This window comes from Maniola jurtina, chromosome 21 (genome assembly GCF_905333055.1).
Source record: "Maniola jurtina chromosome 21, ilManJurt1.1, whole genome shotgun sequence".
Classification (NCBI taxonomy): Eukaryota; Metazoa; Arthropoda; class Insecta; order Lepidoptera; family Nymphalidae; genus Maniola; species Maniola jurtina.
The window spans coordinates 8,554,590-8,580,561 of NC_060049.1; the positions used below are offsets into that span (position 1 = coordinate 8,554,590).

The window sequence follows — 25,972 nt, forward strand, 5'->3', positions numbered from 1 at the left end:
TCTTTTATAGGCAATTAAAAATGCTCACCGTAATCTACATAAGACTCGTCAGTAAAATTCATGTTGATCCCGCTGTCTTGAGAGCTGACCGAAGTATTTTGGCACCACGGTTTCTTAATACAACAATGTCTACAAATCACATCTGTACAACTAACTTCGTCATCAGACAATTTGTTTGAACTTAAAGATTTAGGAAGGACTGGAGAGTTTTGGTTGGTGGTCACCACTTGAATAATCGTATCTGGTGTGGATGTTTCGCTGGAGTTAAACGAGATGCTGTTAGGTCCAGAAGCTTCATGTAAGGGAGTGCATTGTGCTGATTTGGGCGAGAGTGAACTTGGAGATCTCTTATATACACGGCTTTCCTCTTCATCGTACTGCGATTGGAGGATCGGACTAGTCGGGCATTTCTTTAAATTCTGCGCAGTATTCAACCTATTCAATTCCAAACCTAATTCAGGACCAGACCCTATTCTTTTTCTTATAGGTTGTGGAGGAGAACTTCGTCTTGATCCCGCCCCTGTTACATCAGGAGAAATCATTTCATCAACCCTGTTCACCATCTCTCGGATTTCATGTTTAACCTCCGAAGCCATTTCTTTGGACATACCCATTAAATATTCTGCCACATCTATGACTGAAACAGAATTTCTATCACTCGCCTGACTAGAAATCGACGTCATGCTTAAATTCGCCTGTTCAAGAGAATCGGAATTCTCTAAAATGTCATCCACTTTGGAGATCACTTCACGGATTTCTGATTTAATCTCCGTTGCTATTTCTTTTGTCATCTCTTTGACGTAGGCTTGAAGGTCTTCTGAAGTGTGCGAAGTGATCGAGGCCGTCGGTGACGTGCGACCCACTTGGCTGCAATCAGATGCCGATGTGCTGCTCTGTGTACTGAATGGATATTTTTTGGTGGGTGATATTAAAACGTCATCCAATGATGGCAAGTCAGTTTGACTGCCGCAATGGCAAAAACTGCTCGCCTTCTCAGTCGAATTTGGACTCGCTTCCTTAAGTCCAAGATTCATTTTAGTCTGCACACTCAGTGGCACCTGTGGTAAATCTGATCCTAAAGAATAGCACCTCGACCTCGTTAATGCCAGTTTTGTATTTTGAGGAACTATACGCAATGGAGATACGGATTCTCCTACTGCGAATTGCACTGGACGTGGTGAGAGTGAAACGGCCTCTTCTTTTGCAGTTTCTTTCAAACTAGATTCCCTTGAGTAGAACTTTTGCCTTTGGTTCAATCTGAACAAGTGACAGTCATCGATAGCAGAAAGACTAAAATGTCTTGCGGAGCATCCTAATATAGGAGACGAGGTATTGGAAGACCTAGATACGTGATTGAGACTTTTTCTCGCTCCTGTATATCCGGACGGATCAAAAGGTACAATGTGTTTGACATTAGCAGATTTGCCCAACAGTAGGTCGTGTGCTTCCTTTGGCAACATAAACCATCTCAAATAATCTATTTTTGGATTGAAACCGAATTCAGGCTCAACTGTTGAACATTTCATTGCCAATTTTCTGGCTCTATTAAACAAATTCCTAGCTGTTTGCAAACATTCTGTGTAAGTGTGTGGAAATATTCCTGGGCCTGTAAACAATAGAATTACTCATAAGTATATCTATGTAAAAATACTTGCTCTGAATTCCTAAGTGACTGATCTGTCAACGCACAGCGCAAACTGCTAGGATTAGAAACTTGAAATTATGATAGTAGGCTACTTTTATGACGTAGACGTTCAGTAAGAAGGGATTATTAGAAATTCTGACCCCAAGGGGGTTAAATAGGGATGGAAGGTTGGTATTAGAGTCACTCATTATTCAAGTCAAGCTATATCCATGAATCTATCTATTAGGGCTTTTGAATTAAAATATATAAATAAGTAGGTACATGTCTCAAGATTTTTGGAAATTCAACACAAACAAAGCCGGCGGCTGAGCTAGCTTGAATATGAAATAACCATTAGAAATTACCAATATTGAGACATCACTTAAAACTGAATCATCATCATTGCCGGCCTACTACTAAGGATGTCTGTGTCTTGAAAAGTTATAGGTTCATGTTCAGATTCGATTTTCGGACCGTTCGAATAGGAGGCCGATAAGCTCTGGGCTATAGCTACTTAAAACTTAATAACATAAGAATATTCTTACCCGATATTCGCCTCTCATGAGAGGTTATCTGTCCGTCATTAAATCTCAAAGAAAACAATGATTTCTTATCTCTAAGAACAGAGCATGCGTGGTGTTTCCATTGGCCTGTTTGTGAATTGACGACGTACTGTGGCAGAATCTTCCAGCCTTCAGTGGCCACCATCTTGAGAGCTTCTAAGACAAATGCCAGTTCGTTCTCTGACATGAAGAAAGGCAGTGAAACTCTGCAGAAGCCAGGCCTGAGGTGCTCATTGTGTATTGGGATCTCTGGTGATTTTACGACACTCAATCTCCGAACTCGTGCTATTTCTTTTTGTCTGAAAATTTTAAATAATACGTAAAATGAAACCGACAACAATATCAATCGAAATTGATACTTTCGTTTGCGATTATTTCTAGTAAAAATATGAACTGAATTTGGTTTCTTGATTAAATCAACAAAAAGAAAATTTGAGGCTTGAAGAATCATGCAAAATGGCAGATGTATATTTCAGGGAATTTATCTATACTTATAATAAAACTAACTGGAAGATTTCTGCACTTTACATAAGTAGGTCTTTATTTATACTTATAAGTTATAATAAAACTAACTGGACGATTTCTGCACATTACATAAGTATATTTTGAAAAAAATTTAATCGAAAGATAATAGGTATTATTATTGTTTTTTTTTTTCTAATTTCGGTCCGTTTAACTGTCTGTGTTTGTCTGAAAATGAGTGCTGAATGAAATTTTCATATTCGTGGATTATCGACTGAAAATTTTAGCAAGTGCTACCGTCAAGAATTTATTTTTATAACAAGCTTAACTTGATTTGATGATAACATTCCTATTATCATAATAAGATTAGGTATCACGATTCTACCATGAATAAATAGATTAGACCGTGGATCAAGTTAAATGTTTTTTTTTAATACAAAAAATAGCAAGCAAACGAGCTGGTGGGTCAGCTGATGTTAAGTGATTACCGCCACCCATGAACATTTGCAGCACCAGAGGTATCGCCGATGCGTTGCCGGCCTTTCAGGGATTTGTTGGACCGCCCCTTGAATGACCCCATGTTGTAATCAGTGGGAACACCGCCACTGGGACTTGATTAGACAACAAGAGAAGATACTCACGCTTCAACATCCAACAGTTTCTCGTACTCCTTCAGAAGCTTTTCATCAATCCCCAGAATATCAGCTCCGTAGCTCAAGTTGCTGTTCAGGCCACCCCTCGCCTGGATTCCGAACACGTCGTTAAGCACAGCACAGACGAAGTTGTGGTGGAGGAAGGTCCCTCTTGGATGCTTCACCATCAGGGAGAAAATGGGCAACCTTCTCATAGTGCGAGATTCACTCCCGAGCAGGATTAATTCAGGGATGTTTCTGATGTGTGATACGACTTGTCTGAAAAAATTAAACAAAACGTGACATATTATAGCTCCACTAGTCCACTAGTTGAGAATTTAAAGTGAAAATGGGCGGAGCACCAACACACAACACCACACAGGTCTTCCAGAACACACATGTCAACGTGCGTTTGAGAGGGTCTCTCCGTCACTCGCTCCATACAAACGTAGTTCGTCTGTCATTGGAATACTAATCAATCATACTCAATGGAATTTTGTAGAAACGTTCGGGGAACTAATATCTATGCCTGTGGTTTTTCGATTTCCGTTAAAATATTCAGTTTCAAAGTTACGCGGTTTTAAAAATTCACATACAAATCTTTCAGCCCCTGTAATTAATTTTAAAACTACATATTTTTAGAAAAATCTAAAACACCACAGGCACAGATATTAGTTTCTAGAATATGTCATGTCTAGAATATGTATAATAGTTTCAAAATCAAAATTGTTTGCCCGGATTCAAACCTGTTACCCTTTAGCATCTAATGTATCTGGGTATAATAATAGTTTATCTCATTTAAAATAAAATACTCCACGTGTCTTTTATTAAAACAATACACACAATAAAGTTTGTTGCTATCATTTATTCAGTACGTGACAATATAAATATTACGTCCACAAACATAAATTGGCATTATCAGTGTATGTATCTAGCTATATAATAATATGTATAAGTAAAAACCTTCATTGTTATCATAAGGAATAATTAATTTAATCATGCCGGCTATTAATTATTATGTAACTAAAACCAGAGTATCAAGTGTTTTTGTGTAAATACTTTAGGTTTATTATGACTATGGAAGACCGAGACTTAGGTAATACCTATGGGTATTTTATATTAAGGTTCTGGCGGGTAGCAGACCTTACAAGAGACCTATGTCTGCGGACAAAGCTATGTCCAAAATTTTTTTTTTTAAAAGAATATTAACCATGTTAAATGACTAATTTTCCCCTTTCCTCTCCAACTAAGCGTCAGGCTTGTGCTAGGAGTAGGTACGACAATATGCAACGGGCGGGGTTTGAACCGTCGACCTTTCGGTTTTCAGTCCACTCCTTTACCGGTTGAGCTATTGAGGCTCTAAATCTAAATTGATGAAGAAGAAGACGAACATTCGTTGTGATTTGACAACTATACAACTGTTGATGATTTACGTAGTTTAGGATAACTGCATGACGATGTTTTATGCTAATAAGTGACAACCTTCGAATTAATTTCAAATACAATCGTTTTACTAGAGACTACTGCCTATGGCATAGTAAAAGCAAAACTGTAAACCACATTATATTAAAATATTATTAATACTTATTAATATATCCTAAATCTCTATTTAGTATTTATACCTACTAACTAATACCTAAGCTACGTAATCGCAAACGTCTAAATACGTCTATGTGTAAATTTATTCAAATCGTTTGTTTTCAGACATTAAGGAAGTTGGGATGGCGCCATTTCGTGCAAATAAATTGAGATTTTAGGTGCCTAAATATTTGCGATTAACTAATTCTGTTACTAAGGAAATATAGAGGACAGAAGACATAAAACCATCAAGGATCATGTAAATAATTTTGTTTCTATTATTTCGAACAACCTTTACTCTACCACTAGAGTTAGACCCATCTTTGGTACTAGAAGATACACTGGATTTTTTGGAATTCATCATCAGTGCTACAGAATATACGGAAAGCATTTCGAAAAATCGATAGATGTTGAGGTCCCAAGGTGTTGGAATGGTCATCTCGTATAAGGAAGTGCAGGGTCGGAAGACCCTCCCACTTGGTGGACGGACGACATCAAACGAGTCGCACAGAGCCGCTACATTCCTTTCGCTATGCCACGCCACTCAGGCGGCGGCGAAAGACCATGGCGTGTGGAAGTCCCTATAGTCTATACAATAAATCTATATGCAGCTGTGGAGTGTGGACGTCTGTTTGTCTACGATGATAATTATGAAGTGTACTTGAAGTAACAGGTGCGTTATGAAAGTATAGAAAACACGAAGACGTTCTAAATAATCGATTTAACTCAGACAATCAGGCGGCGATGTAGGAAATGGGAGCAGATAAGCAACAGGAAACAGCGTCTGGGAGACGCGCGACCTGAATACAGAGTACTTATTTGTTATCGTTTGTTGATGCGGTTTAAACACGTAGGTACATCGTAGAACTAAGAACGTGTTGGTTTATTCTAGCTTAGTTTGCAGTGACTTAAAATATGATGAAAAATGATGAGAAAAGCATATTATACTATCGAAGATTATGTAAATGATAAAAAAGCGTGGATTTGACCTGCAATTCGCTCCAGCAATGCGCAGGACTTCAATTGCTTTTATACATGGCATAATATTGTATATCAAATCTTTGGAAAGAGCAACCGCCGAGTTTCTTGCTGGTTCTTCTCGGTAGGAAAGGCATTCCGAACCAGTGGTAGATGCTTTTGACGATTCAAAAGAACTTGTAGAAGTCTAATTGAATAAAAATATTTTGAATTTGAATTTGAATATGAGCGTCTTTTGTAGTTTGTCTTATGACATTGCCTAGCATTGTTTTAATTTTCCAATTCAACTGCGGGCATTAGTAGTTTTTTATTTAAAACCTTTTAATAAACCAACTACTAAAGCTACTCTGTCAAGTATTCTAAATAGAAATACCTACATCTCCGGCACCATAACCCACTGACCACGATGACGTAAGAGCCACGCAATCATTTGCCCGCAATCAAGGCCAATTTCTGGAACCATGCCAATCTCGCTAATGTGAGACTATTCACAAAGTTGAATGGACCCCTTGCAAGAAACACTTGTCATTCCAGGTTTTTAACTAACTTTTTATCTCCATACGAAAAATCGGCTAAGTGCGAGTCGGACTCTCACACGCAGGGTTCCGTACCATTGCACATTTTTAATTTTTTGTGATAAGAAATGAAATGAAATAGTTTATTTGTTTGAATATGGGATGACCAGGTGTTTATGTTCGGAAGTCGGTTAAAAACGTACATAGCTCCGAAAAGTTGAGATGCGTGCCTGGGAGCGAACCCGCGACTAGAAGAATAGAAGGTAGACATCTTAATCACTAGGCTATCATGGACTTTTTCACGATCGCCATATTATAGTTTTAGCCTTGATTCGTTAGCGGCGCTATCAATCAGTGCTCCTATTTCTCAGTACTCTCGGAATTTGTTATTTTCGCGCCTCTTGTATGCTGTAACAAATAATGAAAACAAATGGACTTTTGTATGTTTTATGAGCTTCGACATAACGACCTGATGCCCATTATTTCATCCGCTTGGATTCCAATTTTTAGAAGCCCGTGGGAATTCTTTCCTTATCCAGAATAAACGGTGTCCCATATCCGTCAGGATGCAAGCGATCTCTGTGCCAAATTGCGTCAAAATTAGTTAAACGGATAGCCGTGAAAAGCTATCAGAACTCAGAAGTAGAGACTTAGTTTAAAAATTGAAATACTATATATATAATTTATTTATTTGTTCATGAACACATTTTTTTTGGTGGTGTAATCAAAAATTCACGGTTTTTGGATTTTTTTCTTTACATGTGCTTGAAGACTTTTAAGTTGTTAACGTTAACTTCTGTCTCTCTTAACTGTCTCTTGTTAATGTTAACCGTTCAAAACAGAAAGAGACGGAAACAACCAACAGCCAACACTACCTCCGATTCGATGGTAGATCAGATTAAGGTAAGGTCATATTAGACTTTGATCTAAATCACACCTTAATTTGTTTCTACCGTCGTTTTGGCAAAGTTCCAACTACCGTGGGCACGAACAAGCTGATTTTAATCAGGGTTGATTACTGTGGTAGATTAGAATCGTAGGAACTGTCTGTCAATGTTACCTCAAATGAGCACCTTAGACTAAAGCCACACGATGCGTTTCCGGTGCGTTACGGCGCTGCACCACTGCGCTGTGTGGATGTCAGTATTGCATGATACACGGGCATTGTGTTGCCACTCCGGTAGAAAGTGTGGCGTTGCACCGCACCCACCTCCCCGTCTCGTCTCTCTGGTCCCAAGTCCGTTGCGCGTGCGGTGCGGCGCCGCACGACGTCACGCATCGTGTGGCATGGTACATCTCAGATAATGAATCAAGGTGGTTTGTCAGACGCGTATACCAGAAAGGGACAAAAGAACAAAACAAATCATACTTACGAATGATAGGTTACGTTTCTTAATTTGCGCTTTCTATGACTGTTACAGCCGATCACAGAGCGATACACTATAAATAGCTTTCTTCACACCTTCAACACTAAAGAAACAGAAAACTAAATAAAAACTCGTGATATTCGCAATAAATTACCATCAAAGAGGCTTGTTGGGCACAGACGATAACTGTGCCCAACAAAAAAAGCTAAAGTATGACGGAGACAAAAAAGTGTTTTTGTCTTGATCACTCATCAGAGCTACAAGGTATTATTATTTTGATGTCGAATCCACCTTGATTCTTTGTTTGAGTGGTACAGCGATTTCTATGTAGGATGACGCAGCGGTACCATACCTACTAAGGTTGCGCTGGCTCAGTCTCTTCTTCTACCAATCCTAGATTACGCTGATACCTGTTATGTTAACCTGACTGAGGAGCAACTGAACAAACTTGAGCGGCTTCAAAATCTGTGTATAAGGTTCATATTTGGGCTACGAAAGTATGACCACGTTTCCGAGTTCCGCCGAAAGCTCAAGTGGCTCCCGATACGACTTCGCAGGAATACTCACATTCTTCATCTTCTTTACTGTATACTCTTCAATCCTTCCACTCCTCTTTATCTTAAAGAACGATTTGAGTACCTATGTAACACACACTCCTTATCTCTTCGTTCTCAAAATAATCTACGGCTGAAAATACCTACACACTCCTCCTCCTATTATGCTAAATCTTTTACTGTTACCGCTATACTGCTCTGGAACTCTCTCCCCTTGGATATCAAACAGTCTAAATCTCTGTCTATTTTCAAAACGAAACTGAAACTATTCTATTTATCCTCAATCTGATGTGTTTATTTATTTATTTTTACTTTTTATTCCTCGTATCTGTCGTCTAGTCCTATCCTTATTCCGTTCTTATTTACTGTAATATTATTATTATTATATACTTAATTATTTATTTTAAATTTTATATATACATTATGTTTATTTACTTTATTTTATTAGTACACCCCTTCCACTTGCTTTAATTTTTATTATCTCCTCACCCTAAGGTTGCCTGGAAGAGATCGCTATTTTAGCGATAAGGCCGCCTTTTGTACATAAATCTATAATGTTATTTATATATTACTGTCTTGTTGGTGTACAATAAAGAATATTTTACTTTACTTTTACTTTTACCGCTCAGGCACCGCACCGCCAACGCAACGCATCATGTGGCTACACTCTTAAATGCGACCATGACATTAGTCTAACGTATTCAGGCAAGGTCGAGGTAAAACGTGCAATAGAGTCACTTTCAGAACAGACTACAATCTTAGTGATCTTTGAGACCATGGCATTAGTTTAGCGAACGTGCATAGACGGGTCGAGGTAAAATTAAGGCTCGAATACAAAGCGCGACGGTAAATTCATGGCAAAATGACATAACGAACGCGCGTTTACGCGTGTTTTATTTGTATTACGAGGAACTGAAAAGCGCAATAGAAATGAAACGCTAAGTACTGCGGCGGTACGGTACAGAACTTATACGCAATTCGCTGCGTGGTGGCATTCATAAATCATCACCATCATCATTATTTACAGATAAACGTTTACTGCTGGACATCAATCTCTTGTAGGGACATAGTCATTTAGTCATTTATTCATGCATTCCAATATTTTAACATAATTTATAACAATAACAATTACAGTAAATGTTTAATTATTATTTTACAATGTCAATATTGGAACCCCGTTGGGGCACAGCAATTTTAGCAGAGAGACGGCGCTGTATTACTCGTCAAAGTAGTCGTTTATATCATAATAGGCTTTTTCGATTAAAAATGTTTTGAATGAATTGATGAACGCTATATTGTTCTCGATTGCTTTAATGTGGTCAGGGATTTTGTTATATATCTTTGTACACATCGAGTTGGGACCGGTACTGTGTATTTTCAGGTTGGAGCTTGGTATACGCATATTATGTTTACGTGTGGGTCGGAGTTCATAGTATCGCGGTACATCTTCCAGTTTTGTGAAGTTTTGGGGTTGTTTTCGGACGAATTTGGCTGATTCTAATATGTAAATGCATGGTAGAGTTAGTATTTTTAGCGTTTTACGCCTTACATACGCCGAGGTCGCCTGAATCCAGCGGCCCCCTGCGACTCGTTTGATGTTTTCTGTGCACTAGTGGGGGCCTTCCAACGTTGCGTTTTCTGGTGCGAAGTCACCATTCTAGCACCTTGGGGCCCCAACAAATTTCCACTTCAGCTTCGCAACCCGTTGTTATGTTGGTTACTCTGGTTCTCTAATGATTGATCTCCTCTTTTCCGGTTTGATCACATAGAGCTAGAGATTACGTATAATATGTATATTCGTACTACTCGTACATACTCGAGACAATTTCTTGAATTTCTAAGAAATCCAGAATTTCTTGAATATCGTATTTACTTGTCGCGCAGTCATTGTGTTCAAACTTCTAGAGTTAGAAATTCAATAAAAGCTTGGTCACCTCGAACCGTCATCTCAACTTGTCAGTTCAAAGTCGGACCTTAGAGCATTTTGATATTAACCTAATAAATATTAATGAGCACCTGAGAAACCTTTTTTCCTCTATTTATTTTTAAAAGACTTTTAGATAGAATACATTTATAGGTACCTAATTAAAATTGATACAATATAACACGATATTCTTGCTGGTTCTTCTCGGTAGGAATGGCATTCCGAACCAGTCGGTGATATTAAATCTATGATATTAAATTGATGATCAAAAGCGTAAGTAAAAGTTTATTTGAATAAGTAGCCTCACAATCAATCGACGACAATCTCGCTTAAAATATGATTAGGTCTAAACTCTAAATGGTGAGTAGGATTTTTTAACCCCCGACCCAAAAAGAGGGGTGTTATAAATTTGACGTGTGTATCTGTGTCTGTCTGTGGCATCGTAGCTCCTAAACTAATGAACCGATTTTAATTTAGATTATTTTTGTTTGAAAGGTTCGAGAGAGTGTGAGAGTGTGAATCGAGAGTGTTCTTAGCTATAATCCAAGAAAATCGGTTCAGCCGTTTGAAAGTTATCAGCTCTTTTCTAGTTACTGTAACCTTCACTTGTCGGGGGTGTTATAAATTTTTATTTTACACTTGTTCTATTTCTATTTCTATGGTACATCGAGTGTATTTGTGATTTCGAGATTATATCTACACATCACACAATAAATACAGAGTTATCAGATCCAAGACTACCCCACGTTTTAAAATAACCATAGATGGATTTATTTCTTTATGTGGTATGCATAGCAATGTGGTTGGTGACATAACTTTTAAACTACCTAAATTATGTAGTCCTTAACAGGGCTCTCTCCGTCAGTCGCTTCATACAATCGTAGTTCCAATTTCATTTGAATATTAAGCAACCAAAGTATGTAAGTCCATGAAATTTTGCAGACATATTCTAGAAACTAATATCTGTGATATTATGTTGTTAATTTTCTGTGATGTTTTAGATTTTTCTAAAAATACTGATTTGTACTTATGTAAATTTTTGAGACCGCGAACTTTGAAACCGAATATTTTAACAGAAATCTGGAAAACCACAGACAGATATTAGTTTCTAGAATATTTCTGCAAAATTTCATGGACTTTGGTTGCTTTATATTCAAATGAAATTGGAACTACGTTTGTGTGAAGCGAGTGACGGAGAGACCCCTCTTAATCAAATTGAGTGCTCCTAAAAAAGAATATGCTCACAATATGTAATTTGATCAAACGTGTTTGGCAAAATTATCTGTCCAGTGTAATGGATTATTTCGATAACGCAAACATATTCAGTTGTCAGTATTTGATCGAGGCTGCTGGTATAGAATAAGCAAGTATGTTATTTACTCATACCTATGCGTAAGTCCTGGTGAGAGATTTTCTGCTAACCTATTGTGTTTGTGTGAAGTCTGCCAATCCGCATTTGGCCAGTGATATATGTATATGATAATATAATATGTGAGCTATAGGCTATAGCCAAACGTATCTAGTTCTGAGAAGAAACCCATGCATAATACAGTTCAGTAGTTAGCCGACAATAAATAATTAATGATGATGAATGATAGTTACGTCATGTGATAGCTGTATGAGATTTTAACCCCCGACCCAAAAGGAGGGGGTGTAGAGGCGTGCGGCCTCTTTTAAGACTGGCAACTGCGAAGAAAACATTGCAATTTGCGGCTGCCAGTCTTAAAAGAGGCCGCACGTTGAGCTTTTTTTTGCTTTGACTTTGCACCGTCGGAGATGTGAAAAGCTATAGATCAACTTCGTCTATGTTGGCGTTAGCTGGCGGGCGTACTCTGCCGTTTTTTGTTCAAACTGACTGGAAAGTGCTCTAAGGGGGTGCCGTGCATATGTCGGCGAGCGCCGGCACAGACGGGGTCCATACTTGTATAGTTTAACTAACTGTTTACAAATAACTACAAACTTGACATTGACTAATATTTGTAAAGCCAGACGAGAGAGAGAAAAAAAAATCAGCGTTATAGCATCGTGTCAGTCTTCCTCTGTAATCGTTTGCTTTGGCTTCGCGTGGCTTTTTGCCAGTTACTTAGGTAACAACATTCAGTTACATTGAATTTAATCACTTTTTTACACCCAAATTTTATTATCGTCCCGAATTATCGCATTGACCCATTTCACGCCGGATTTCAATATCATTCTGACCCATTAAAATACTCTGCCGTAATTATTACGTTTGTTACGTTAAATTGAGCTTCTCATAGGTCTTTCATTGGTCGTAACGTTTATTTTTTTTACCAGAATATATTATGTTCGTTTAACCAATTTACAATTCCTAATCCTCCGCTGTCCGTCCGTCCATCAGGCCGTCCGTCTGTCAGCGGGCTGTATCTCGTGAACCGTAATATGAAGAGAGTTAATGTTTTACAGAATGTCGCTATAACAACAAATAATAAAGATTTCAAAAAGCAGCCACGAAAATTAAAGAAACATAAAATGTACGATGGTACGGAACCCTTCGTGTACGAGTCCAACTCGCACTTAACCAAAATTTTATACTGTTAGAATATAAACTACGTAACTACCATTACATTCAAGATGCACCAAAATTAAAAGATGCGTTGGGCCTGAAGGATTTACATATACATACTTACGAGTAATATAACTCATAGATCAGTTTTTAACCCCCGACCCAAAAAGAGGGGTGTTATAAGTTTGACGTGTGTATCTGTGTATCTGTCTGTGGCATCGTAGCTCCTAAACTAATGAACCGATTTTAATTTAGTTTTTTTTTTTGTTTGAAAGGTGGCTTGATCGAGGTGTTTTTAGCTATAATCCAGGAAAATCGGTTCAGCCGTTTGAAAGTTATCAGCTCTTTTCTAATTACTGTAACCTTCACTTGTCGGGGGTGTTATAAATTTTTAATTTACACTTGTCCTAATACACTTACATAGGTATGATGACTTGATAAACCTTGCTTATTGCACTTACATTCTTCAATTAAGTACTGTATCAGACCAGAAAAAATAAACAAATAGCAAGTCCAAAGGCAGCTCGGACTAGATCTAAGGCAATTAAACTGACCCAATCGGGAAATGGGAATCGAAACCAGGACCTTACGGCTTACACTTGTATGGAGTGATCGTTAAGTTTTTGTCACATAGAACATAGAGAAGGAATAGTTTTATAATTATGTAATTACTTCCTAATTACTCTGAATTAGTCATTTATACCTACCTTATACGGTGCACTTACTTATTAGGCTTCCTACACAATATGACTTATGAGAATTTCTTACAAGAAAAAATTGTAAGTCTATGCTTACAAGACATTCCATAATATTATAAAATTAAATTATCTTCGGAATACCTACCTAGATATAAAAGAAAAATTATTAAACACCAGCGAGCCGCCTCGGCTTCGCACGGATAGCTAATTACAATTTTCTTAGGGATCTCTAATTTTTTGTAAATAAAATATAGCCTGTCACTCAGGAATGATATATTTTATGGTCGAAATCGGTTCAGCAGTTCCAGAGATTACTCCTACAAACAAACTTACAAACTTTACCTCTTTATATGTATAATAGATAAAAGAAGAGAAGAATAGAGTGTAGAAGTATATGAAAGAAGAGAAGAACGGAGTGCAGAAGTGTAGCCTAGATAATGCCCAGACATCCACATGGATTTAGGTTTTTTTTTTAAATCCCGTGGAAACGATTTAATTTCCGGGATAAAAATAATTCCACTCGAGCGAGGCTGGGCTATTTCAGTTAGTTTCTTTTTTAAATATATAGGTTTAGTGTCTTTATAATAAAAACTTGTGTAACCAGTATTTTTTCTTCGAAATACTCGTAGATGTGCATACATATAAATGTCACCGAGTATCGGTTTCTCTGCTTTTATTAGCAATAAATTCAACAATTATTGGGTCAGCTGTACCAGAACTACCAGATCAAGAATTGCGCAATAAAAACATCGGAAAATGGGACGAAAAAACAAGATTTGAAGTTTTCCTGCTAACAACCTCAAATCGGAGCAATGGACTCGTTCCGAAATCATAATAATAGGTGACATTTTGGCAAAGTGTTTGACCGATTTTTGGTTTTTGCGTAGGTTTATTAGCGCCATCTACCATATTATATAATATTTGTATACTATTGGAGCATTATATTGGTCCCTCATCGCATCTAGTTGAAATCACATAAGTAATCTAAATAGGTATGTAAAAGGAATAGATGACTGACTGACTGACTGTCTGATCTCTCAGATCAATGGTAAATTATTTGACGATTCAAAAGCACTTGTAAAAGTTTATTTGAATAAAAATCTATTCTATTCTATTCTCAACGCACAGCTCAAAATTGCTGGACGAATCGGGCAGGGCATGCAATAGCTACTAGAGTATTTTGACGTAGACGTCCGCTAAGGAAGGATTTTTAAAAATTCAACCCCTAAGGTAGTAAAATAGGGTGTAGCACACGCGAACGAAGTCACGAGCATGAGCTCATCATCATCATCATCATCATCATCAGCCTGTGGACGTCCACTGCTGGACATAGGCCTTCCCTAAAGAGCGCCACCACACCCGGTCCTCAGCCTTCCTCATCCAGCCACTTCCCGCCAGCCGCTTAATATCATCGGTCCATCGTGCTGGAGGGCGTCCCACACTACGTTTGCTTAAACGCGGTCTCCACTCAAGGACTTTCCGGCTCCAACGGCCATCGCCTCTACGACAAGCATGGCCTGCCCACTGCCACTTCAGCTTGCTAATAGTTTGGGCTATGTCAGTGACCTTGGTTCTCCTGCGGATCTCCTCATTTCGGATCTTATCCCTCAAGGAAACTCCTAACATAGCCCTCTCCATAGCTCGCTGAGCAACTTTGAATTTGTGGACAAGGCCGTTTGTCAGTGTCCACGTTTCAGCACCATAGGTGAGGACGGGAAGGACACACTGGTTAAAGACTTTTGTTTTCAGGCATTGAGGAATTGACGATGAGAAGACTTGACTTAATTTCCCAAAAGCTGCCCAACCTAGCCGAATTCTTCTGTTGGCTTCCTCGTCGAAATTGTTTCTGCCTAATTGAATTATTTGGCCAAGGTAGTTGTATTGTGAAACAATTTCGATGCCAACATTTTCGACGCTAACCGGTGTCGGGACAACGTGCTGGTTGAGCATTATCTTTGTTTTGTCCATGTTTATCCCGAGACCGACACGTCTGGAAGAGCGGCTTAGGCTACGCAGCATTTCTTCGAGATCCTGCGGAGTTTCTGCTAAAATAACCACGTCGTCGGCGAACCGTAGGTGTGAGATGTACTCGCCATTAATGTTAAGTCCTCGTCCTTTCCAGTCCAGCGTTTTGAAGAGGTCTTCCAATGCACTGTTAAACAGTTTTGGAGATATTACGTCCCCCTGTCTAACGCCCCTTCGCAAGCTGATTGGTTTTGTCTGCTGAGACTGTAATTGGACGGTCATTGACGCAGAATTGTAAATACATCGCAGCACCTCGATATACCGCCAATCGACCTGGCATCTTTGCAATGACTCCAAAACAGCCCAAGTTTCGATAGAGTCGAAGGCTTTCTCGTAGTCCACAAAGGCAAGACAGAGTGGGAGATTATATTCTTCTGTCTTCTGTATAATCTGCCTTAAGGTGTGTATGTGATCTACGGTACTGTAGCCTTTTCGAAACCCAGCCTGTTCTGGAGGTTGGAACTCGTCAAGTCTTCGGGCGAGGCGATTTGTAAGAACCCTCGAAAACAACTTATAAACATGGCTCAAGAGAGAGATCGGCCGGTAGTTCTTCAGCAGCTCCTTGTCTCCTTTTTTAAAGAAAAGGATTACTACACTCTTGCTCCATGCTTTCGGCGTTGTTCCATTCATGATGACGTCATTAAATAACTCCTTAAGCTCTGTCAGCACAGGAGTACCTCCTGCACGTAGAAGTTCTGATGTAATGCCGTCATCACCCGGCGCCTTGTTGTTATTGAGTTGTTTGAGGGCTATTCGCATCTCGCCAATGTCAATATCTGGTATGTCTTCGGTGTAGTGGCGTGTTAAGGTCGCCCGTTTGTCGCTCGCGTCCTGAGCCGCTTTAGGAGCCTGAGAAGAGTACAGCTGTTCATAAAATCTTTCGATCTCCTTCAACACCTCTGGTGTTGAAGTAACAGTCTTCCCTTCGGGAGTCTTCAGTTTTGTCAGGTGGCTCCTCTCAAGTCGTTTTGCAAACACTTTTGATCCTCGGTTTTGTTCAATTGCATGTTGGATATTGCGGGTGTTGTAGCGCCGGAGATCAAATCGTATTTGTTTCTTAACACGCTTGTTCAGAGTATGCCACTCAGGCAGTGCCGAGGAAGTATGTCGTCTCTTCTCCATTAATTCCAGGGTATCTTTGGAGATCTTAGATACCTTTTTCTGCTCGTTGCGAGAGTATTTGCGGCCCACTTCACGAACGACGTCGACGAAGTGTGTGAATCTCTGGTCAATGTCTAAGGTGGTTTCCAATAGTTGGAACCGGTTTTTGAGCTCTATCTGGAAATTGTCTGAGCTGAAGTTTTGGGACGATTTTGGCCTAAGAGCTGGCTTCATCAGACGGTTCCTCTCTAATTGTAGATCCATACGCAAGATACCTCTTACGAGTCTGTGATCGCTGCCAGTGTTGAACCTATTGATCACTGAGACATCTTTACATATGTATCTACGGTCCGTCATGATGAAATCAATCTCGTTCCGAGTCACACTGTCCGGGCTATGCCATGTCCACTTCCTAGAGGGCTTCTTCTTAAAGAACGAATTCATTAAGAACAGCCCCTTCCGCTCCAAGAAGTGGACTAGCATTTGGCCCCTGTGGTTTCTCGTGCCAAAACCATATGGTCCCACTTTTGATTCACCGTCTTCTTGTACTCCCACCTTAGAGTTGAAGTCCCCCATAACTACGACGAAGTGGGTCTTGGTTGTTTTATCCAGCTTTTTGTTTTATCGAGCATGAGCTAGTTAATTTAATATTCGTACAGGTAACTAGGAACTAGGCCTGGAAAAGGATGGGGGAGGCTTTTACCCGCAGGGGGCCGCCAAGATAGTTAAAATATTGTAAAAAATAAAAATGTGATAGGTTCTAATTAGTGTGTGGAAAATAAAGCTCTAATAATAATAATAATACCAGGTAATTATGATTATTTAAGACATAATAATAATTATCACAAAGACACACACAAGTGGTAGTTGAAAAGTGGGTAGGTACCCAAAAAAATTTCCTTTCTAGACTAGGTATCTAGAATTTTTTTTCTAGATACCTAGTCTTAACTTTACTACTTTGATATCATGAAGAATAGAATGTTTTTTGATAAACGAAGAACACGTGTTCACTGCTCACGATATCAAAGAAATAACAGAACTATTATTTTCTGAGATAAAATTATTTTTAAAACAATTTCTTTGACGGAAGCACGGGCGAAAATCTCGTGCAGACACTAGTGACCTTGATATACTGCGTTATGCGTTATTTTCGCGACGCTATTTGCGCAAAGATTGGATTACGAGACGATTTAAGATTTTACGACGTCAGCAAAAATAACTGGGAACGATGTAAACAGAACAGGAGTGTAACTTTTTGCTTGAATGAAAGTTGAAACTCTCTGACTCAAAGACCTTGGATGTAGTTTAATTCATCCAAGTCAAAGACAGAAAAAATACTACAACTATTAGCTTATACCAGAGACTTCGTCCGATTGGACTACACTTTCAAACCCCTTTTTTACCGCCTTAATATCGCCCCCTTAATATTACTTGTTGATATTGGCGTTGAAGGAAAACATCGTGAGGAAAACCTGTGTTTTCCTCACGATGCCTGAGAATTCTCCATAATGTTTTGAAAAGTCTGCCAACCCCCATTTGGCCAGCATGACCGACTATGACCTAAACCCTTCTCATTCGAGGAGGACTCAGTAGTGTGCCAGCGCGAGCGTTGGATTGACCGTGAAGATCATGATCAGATCTACAATCATAGAAAAGGAAGGAAGCCTTTGAAGACAGCCTTTTCATGTCGCTATTTTGTTTCTTGTTTCACTGTGCCTGCAATTAGGTACGTAATTCGTTTTCTTCTAAGTTTTATCTCTTGGACAGTATAAGTCAAGACTTGGTACCAGTACTGTGCAGCAACGCAAGTCAAACTTGGATCTTGTCATGCACACTTGACGGTGTATGGCCATCAGTTGACCAGACGCCTTCAAGCCCGCTGCAAACTTGACGGTAAACTTGATCGTATATGACCAGCGCATAGACTAACCAGCGCAACAAATCGTCAGTTTTATTCCTCCGGCGCCGCACCAGCGTAGCAACGCACTATTTTTGTCCAGTTAACTCCCGCTGTGACCTATTTGCGTTGACCCACTCTCGGCAGACACGGTTTTGCGAGTACATGCAGTAGTTCACTAATTGATTCGATATCACTGGCAAATGGTTGCAAACATGATGAAGATCCGCTATGTGAAATCCAGAAATAGATTCCTGGATATATTTTCCATCATACCTATCTACCGTTTTCGGAGAAATGTATAACTACCATTTTTAACCCCCGACCCCAAAAAGAGGGGTGTTATAAGTTTGACTGTCTGTGGCATCGTAGCTCCTAAACTAATGAACCGATTTTTATTTAGGTTTTTTTATTTATTTGAAAGGTGGCTTGATCGAGAGTGTTCTTATCTATAATTCAAGAAAAATCGGTTCACCCGTTTGAAAGTTATCAGCTCTTTTCTAGTTATTGTAACCTTCACTTGTCTGGGGTGTTATAAATTTTTAATTTACACTTGTAACGATTACGATCATCGTCATTGTTAATCGATAGACGACCAATGCTGGTCATAGGTCTCTTGTAGGGACCCATCACGCCGCGGTCCGTCTGAATGCAACAGCTTCCTGCGGCTCCAGCCGTCCAGCCTTGTCCAGCTAGTGGGGTCTGCCAACGCTGGGCTTTCCGGTGTGATGTCGCCATTTCAACACCTTACCACCCTAGCATCTATCGGTTTTTCGAGCGATTGCGATACGAGATATATGAATTTCTATGCATCGTCGCTTCAGGTCAAGACATTCTTCCAAATTTTTCTAAACATTGCATTAACCAAATTTATTTAATGCAAATATTGCATTGCAAATTCGCTACTTTATGAGCGGATTTGCTTCGTATTACGCTTATCCAAACAGCTTTGATGCCAAGACTTACTGAAAACACTCTCAAAGTTTGCTTTGCATTAGACGGATTGCAGGAAGATACTTAAGTTAATATAGTTTTTCTCTCTCGCTCAATTTATTAGCATACTTAATATCCATTTTGAACAGTTTTAAGGAAAATATTGATATTTTAAATGTTGGAAGCACCATTTTATTTATATCAGAAATAAAATCACTATTAGGTACAGTTTTAAGTAAGTCCGTGACTTCATTCGCAAAACCTAACAAAATGATAACTCCTTGAACCTATACTACGTTGCAGGTACAAGGAACAATCAATTTCACAGCTAATAGGCTAACTGTCTCATTTCCACCTAATGGAAGGAACTTGGAAGGGAAGAGGTCTCAAATGAAGGCTGAAACTTAAAATTGCTTCCGACGAACTTCCTTCCCCTAGTTTGTTCCATTTTATTGACCTTTACGACCTAATTAAGGTTACCTTACTACCACTATCTAATTAAAGACCTTAATAAGGTAGTGAGTTAAGGTGGTTAAGGGATGCTAGTTTGACAAGGTCTCATAGGTACTTATAATGCTATTATGACATTACTCATCTTGTTTTTCTAGAAGTCTAGAACTTTCTAGATTTTTCAGAACATATAGTTTAGGAGTTAGGACTTATGGCTGTTGTACCTGGCGGCCACAATGACTGCCACGGAACTCTAAAACTGGTGACGATCACAATGGATCGGAGACGGTCGAAGTGTTGTAGGGAATTCAAGGACCTGCACAGCCTCAAAGAAGAAAGAAGAAGAAGAGGCTAGAAAATTCAATTCACGTAAAACTGTCATGTAACATGTTGCTCACTGTTTGGAACATGGTAGTTTTTTTCGAAAATAACGTGGTCCTCCAATTAATTTGGGCATACACTGATGGGTGTAACACACGGATAGACGAACAGTCAAATGGACAGACAGGCAGCCAGACGGACTGGATGAAACTATAAGGGTTTCTTTTTTAGTACGAAACCCTAGAAATCCCTTGTCTCCTTGCAATCTCGAAAATGTGCTATCGAAATTCCTTGGTCCTATATCTTACAAACAATGTCAGTCTCTGTATTATGATAATATGGTAATTTCAGACATGCTATTATAATATCTGACCCTCGATGTGTCGTGTAATATAGTGGGCGTATAACCTAATATGTTAATGCCTTCTGGAGGTCAACTGGGAGATAAAAGAGAACAAATAACTTTGACTTATTCATACAGTGAGATTTTATTAATGTTATTCTTGACGCATATAAGTATTGATATAAAAATATTCTCTTGTACACGTATTTTATTTTGCAACAGAATATATTAATCATATAAAGTACTAGAGGGTGCCCACGACTTCGTCCGCGTGGATTTAGGTTTTTATAAATCCCGTGGGAACTGTTTGATTTTTCGGGATAAAAAGTTGCCTGTTTCGATTACAGGGACGCAAGCTATACTTCGGTACCAAACATACAAATCGGTTAAGTGGATGGGTCCTTAGGAATCCCGCGGGAACTCTTTGATTTTCCGGGATAAAAAGTAGCCTATGTCCGTCCCCGGGATATAAGCTAACCCTGTACCAAATTGTGTCAGAATCGGTTACACTGTTGGGCCGTGAAAAGGTAGCAGACAGACAGACAAACGGACAGACAGACTGACAGACAGACAGACAGACAGATAGACAGACAGACACACTTTCGCATTTATAATATTAGTGTAGTATGGAAGCATGGATAAAGCTACGGTTTTTATGGTCCTGCAACGGGAAATACGGTGTAGCTAATACCCGAGCATGACTTTTAATTTGTAGAAGAGGCCAGTACATTATAATCTATGTATTATACTATGTATGCTCGTATTTTTCATAGTTCATAATTCATTTTAATAAACAAGCAAAATGATTTTATACTTTGGAAAATAGAACAGAATTTATGAACCGTTTGATCTGCTATAAAAAAATTCTAGAAGTCGGTAGGACAATTATTTATTGAACCTACTTTAACAATTATTTCATGTCGTACGTGTACATAAATCATAAGAGCTATTTACTAGGCAATTCGATTGTCTACAACTTTTTCTCTGCCAAATGTACTTAATGTTGTTAGATTTACTGCATTGCTTTTTGCCAGAGAATCTCTTTTGACCCAAATTAAAATATTATGATGACAGTTTATTATTAAACTGGAGAAACGAATGATAACTTGCTCTCAAGAAATAGGTACAGTTCGTAACGTTGTTTTAAAGAGATATTATATAATGAAAACTTTGAATTGTTGAAATTGGTTCAATGAAAACAAAATACGAAGGAGACTCAAAGGGAGCGCGGTGCGCCGTCTGCCCACGCCGCCAACCTCCTTATTTTAAACTAAATAATAAGTATATTTTAAGCAACAACTCGAACCAAAGAAAAATCTGACGCTGTACATCGACTCTACCTAATCTGCAGGTGTGCATTGCGCCTTAGAAATGCATACGACGTTTCTAATCAAACAAAATGTTTTCGGTATTATAATACATAAAAGGCTAAAGTTAGGTAGTTACCTATAATAATTTTAAATCGAATACAAAAGCATCATACCTATTTATTTAATATACTTATCAAAATAATCTTTGCGAATCCTAAAGGCAAACAACCTTTCAATCATTCTCTTATTATGATTGCACCCACATCAAATATTATCATAATTCATAATGTTTCGTAATTATGTAGTTTCGGATCATAGCGTGTTATGTAAACCATTGCATCTTCATCAATATTTGAGATCATAATTCCTTTAGAAATATTATGTTGTGTTCATATAGTCTGCTGATGCTGATTATATTTGTTTATAAGGTACAATTTGGAATTCTGTTAGTATAACATCGTTTTCGGGCAATGCACTTAATTCTGATGTAAGTATATCTCTACTAGCCGATGCCCGCGACTTCGCCCGCGTGGATAAAGGTTTTTCGAAATCCCGTGGGAACTCTTTGATTTTCCGGGGGATAAAAAGTAGCCTATGTGCTAATCCAGGATATTATCTATCTTCATTTCAAATTTCAGCCAAATCCGTCCAGTAGTTTTTGCGTGAAGGAGTAACAAACACACACACACACATACACACACACACACACACACATACAAACTTTCGCCTTTATAATATTAGTGTGAAGTGTGATAGTGTGATATCTTTTTCTACAGGAAGCATTGAGAATTGCTTGCATTCTTGCAATATTTGGCAGAAAATACTAAATAAGTATCGTAATCCTTTAATTAATAGAGACTTGAACTGTTAGTGAAAACAATTCCATATGGAAGCCGGCAGTTTTTTTTTTTCAATTTAATTGCCGCCGGTTTTTATGTGTAGTCAAAATGGCACCTTTACCGAAGTAGAAGACACTGTTGTACGCACTGATCTCGTCGTCAGAGATCATAATAATATTACGGACTGATGTCATAAATGCTGAATTCCAATTCCAGAACATGAGTGCTATAGATACTATGAAATATACCACTCATCTGTGTTGTAAATAGATATTACACTTACCTCGTAATGTGATCCTGTTTTTCAGCTATGTTCTGTACACCAATCGCGTCCCGAAGTTGCATGACAATCGCTGCTCTCACAGCCTCTGTGCACCTGTATTCTTCAATCCTTTCCGCCAGTACCTGGTTGGATGAGATAAACATAAGACAAAAATACCTACTTGTAATTTCACCGGACCTACTGAATCAGTATTTTTAATCCCCGACCCAAAAAGAGGGGTGTTGTAAGTTTGATATCTGTGTATCTGTCTGTGGCATCGTAGCTCCTAAACTGATGAACCGATTTTAATTTAGTTTTTTCTGTTTGAAAGGTGGCTTGATCGAGAGTCTTCTTAGCTATAATCCAAGAAAACCAGTTCAGCCGTTTGCAAGTTATCAGCTCTTTTCTCGTTATTGTGACCTTCACTTGTCGGGGGTGTTTTAAATTTCACACTTGTTAATTAAATTGATTCCGAGATTTGTAGGAAAATATTGCACCCAAATCCATCTAAAAGAATTTCAAATCTAGCCCACTTTCAGATTACCTAGTCTGATAAATTCACTTGAATCGAATTAATCTCGTAAATATTTTAGTTTGTCAGTCGATTTCTACCAGGAAATGAAAAGGAAATGAACGAACTAACTAGGCAGGGAATTTCTAGCGATGTACCTTTTTACCCCCGACCCAAAAAGAGGGGCGTTATAAGTTTGACGTGCGTCTGTCTGTGGCATCGTAACTCCTAAACTAATGAACCGATTTTAATATTGTTTTTTTTGTTTGAAAGGTGGCTTGATCGATTACTTCACATCAATATACAAATCAATTTACCTCAACATCATCAGAATACAGGGGAGTATTCTTGAAAATGTCCTTCTTCACAACCGCAACGTATGGCCCCTGAACTCCGCCAACAAACTTCTCACAATTAAAGAACAGAGCATCCTTCTTAACCATTACATCTTCAACGCCCAAAAACGTGGGATTCATATCCACAGCAGAGGTAGGAGCTACTAGAGTAAAGTCCCAGAAGGACCACGCCCCATATTGGTGCAACAGTAAGGTGGTTGCGACATCATCAGCCAGAACTCCTGTCAATTTGGAAGCTGCTGGGAAGAACCCAATCATACGCTTGCCAGTCCCTGTATTCTCTTGAAGTTTCAACTCTAAGTTATTGAGATCAATGAACCCTTCCTTGGTTTCCGGTATCTTGATTATCTGGAAAGATAAGTGATATTAATATTCTGGTGGATCGCTTTGGCTGCATTGTTTCGATTGTCCGCACATTTGCGCACATCCTTTACTCAGTAGGTAAGTGTCACTTTGGTTTTCTAGTTAAAATATCTGACTTCGGAATTGATGATAGATAATGTCTGGATCGTTAGCCTTCTAATCGGAGGTCGGGGGTTCGATCCCGGGTACGTACCTCTAACTTTTCAAAGCACGCACATGAAGCAATTAAGTATCACTGCTTTAACGGTGAAGGAAAACATCGTGAGGTGTGTGAAGTCTATAATTCACCCTTGGCTAGCCTGAGCTTTGACCATATCCAGTCTGATATGGTCAAATCCTTTTCATTCTGGGAGGATATTCGTGCTCACTACTAAGGATGGGTTGGTGATGATGATTGATGAATCTCTGGACATGGCAACGAGGATTTTTTAATGCTTATTAATTTCTTCTTCTTTTTAAAACCGGGCCAGTTGAAAACCCAGCGAATAAATATTTTGCGAGGACATCCAAAATCTATCAGTTATGACATGACGGACTTTTAGAAAGCTTCCATTGCTTCCAATATCAAGGCGTTTCCAACATCAATGCTTCAAACTGCGTTCACTGTCAACGTCTACCAATGAAAATGATTCTCCACATCGATGTATAATGATTCTCCATAATAATATATGAGAACCATGGCACGAGATTTAGAAATCGCCTGCAACCCGAATACGATTCCTATTGACAAACGAAAATTAATCTATATCTTACTGGGCTATTTATATCGATCATGTATACAAAACATGTTATGTAGATTGTAGATACAACTATTTAAAATTGGAGAAGCGATTGTTTCAATTTCTAAGAAGTCAGCAATAATTATTGCTGTCGACTAAAATAGCAGCGCAATTCGGAATAAGTACCTACTTGAACTTACGGCATTGGTAGAAGGTTAACAACCTTCCAAATAGACTTGTTATACTTGCTTATGTAGATAGATAAAATTGTTTGTCCAGATGATAAGTAAGTGTCTAATGCAGGCCATGATCAATAGTATAATAACATTTTAAAATGTTAGTACTTCTATGAATATTAAATTGACATTTTTGAAATGTCTTTGAATAAAGTATAACCAAAGTCCTTTTTACCATTTTCTTGACCCTAGAGAAACATGATTCATGAAATTATTAATAAAAGATTGATTTTTTAATAGTTTTTTCTAAGATTTTAAGAATGGATCATCGAAACTTACCTACTACTAGAATAAAAAATACGATGGAAAAATACATATACATTTTTAATTTTTATGCAAGTGAAATATGTACAAGCTTAGCGCTATAAGCCTTTTTAAGGAAATATCAAAAAGGTTAGTCGACATCACAGGAGACCGAAGAGCTGGCAGCTGCCTCGGACAAAGAGGGAACGCTGCCAGTATCTTCGGAACCTTGCCTTAAGGGACTTCTTTTAATAATTTATTTTAATATTATTATTATTTAGTTATTTAGTTTAGTTGTTTAGTTTTTATCTCTCATTTATTTATTTTTCACATTTTACCCTATTTTTGAACAACAAACAATAAAATAACAAAAACAACAGAAAAAACAGAAAAAATAACAGAAACAACAAAAACAACAGAAACAAAAGAGAAATAAAATAACATAAACAACAAAAAACTAAAGTAACGGAAAAAAAAACATTGAATAAAAATATGATAAAATGGATCCCACTAGCAGCGGGGTGGGTTGGACCCAAGCCGCCAGTGGTCAGGGCTCCAGAGTGAGAAACCTCCTCACAATGCGTGCCGTCTCAAGAACCACTGCCTTCTGTATCTTACCCTTGATCCAACAGTTAAGCGACAGT

The 25,972-nt window shown here is 38.4% G+C and overlaps 1 protein-coding gene across 2 annotated transcripts in view; it reads right to left on the reverse strand.

Moving 5' to 3' along the window:
- The window catches only part of LOC123876403, a 97,994-nt gene that overhangs the window by 6,748 nt on the left and 65,274 nt on the right, over nt 1-25,972 (reverse strand). For both annotated transcript variants that reach the window (XM_045922644.1, XM_045922643.1), the window contains exons 4-8: nt 23,729-24,115; nt 22,922-23,043; nt 3,291-3,560; nt 2,170-2,486; nt 29-1,606 (exon numbers count right to left, since the gene is read on the reverse strand). In XM_045922644.1, the coding sequence (XP_045778600.1) occupies nt 29-1,606; nt 2,170-2,486; nt 3,291-3,560; nt 22,922-23,043; nt 23,729-24,115 (2,674 nt within the window). The remainder of the gene's footprint in view (nt 1-28; nt 1,607-2,169; nt 2,487-3,290; nt 3,561-22,921; nt 23,044-23,728; nt 24,116-25,972) is intronic.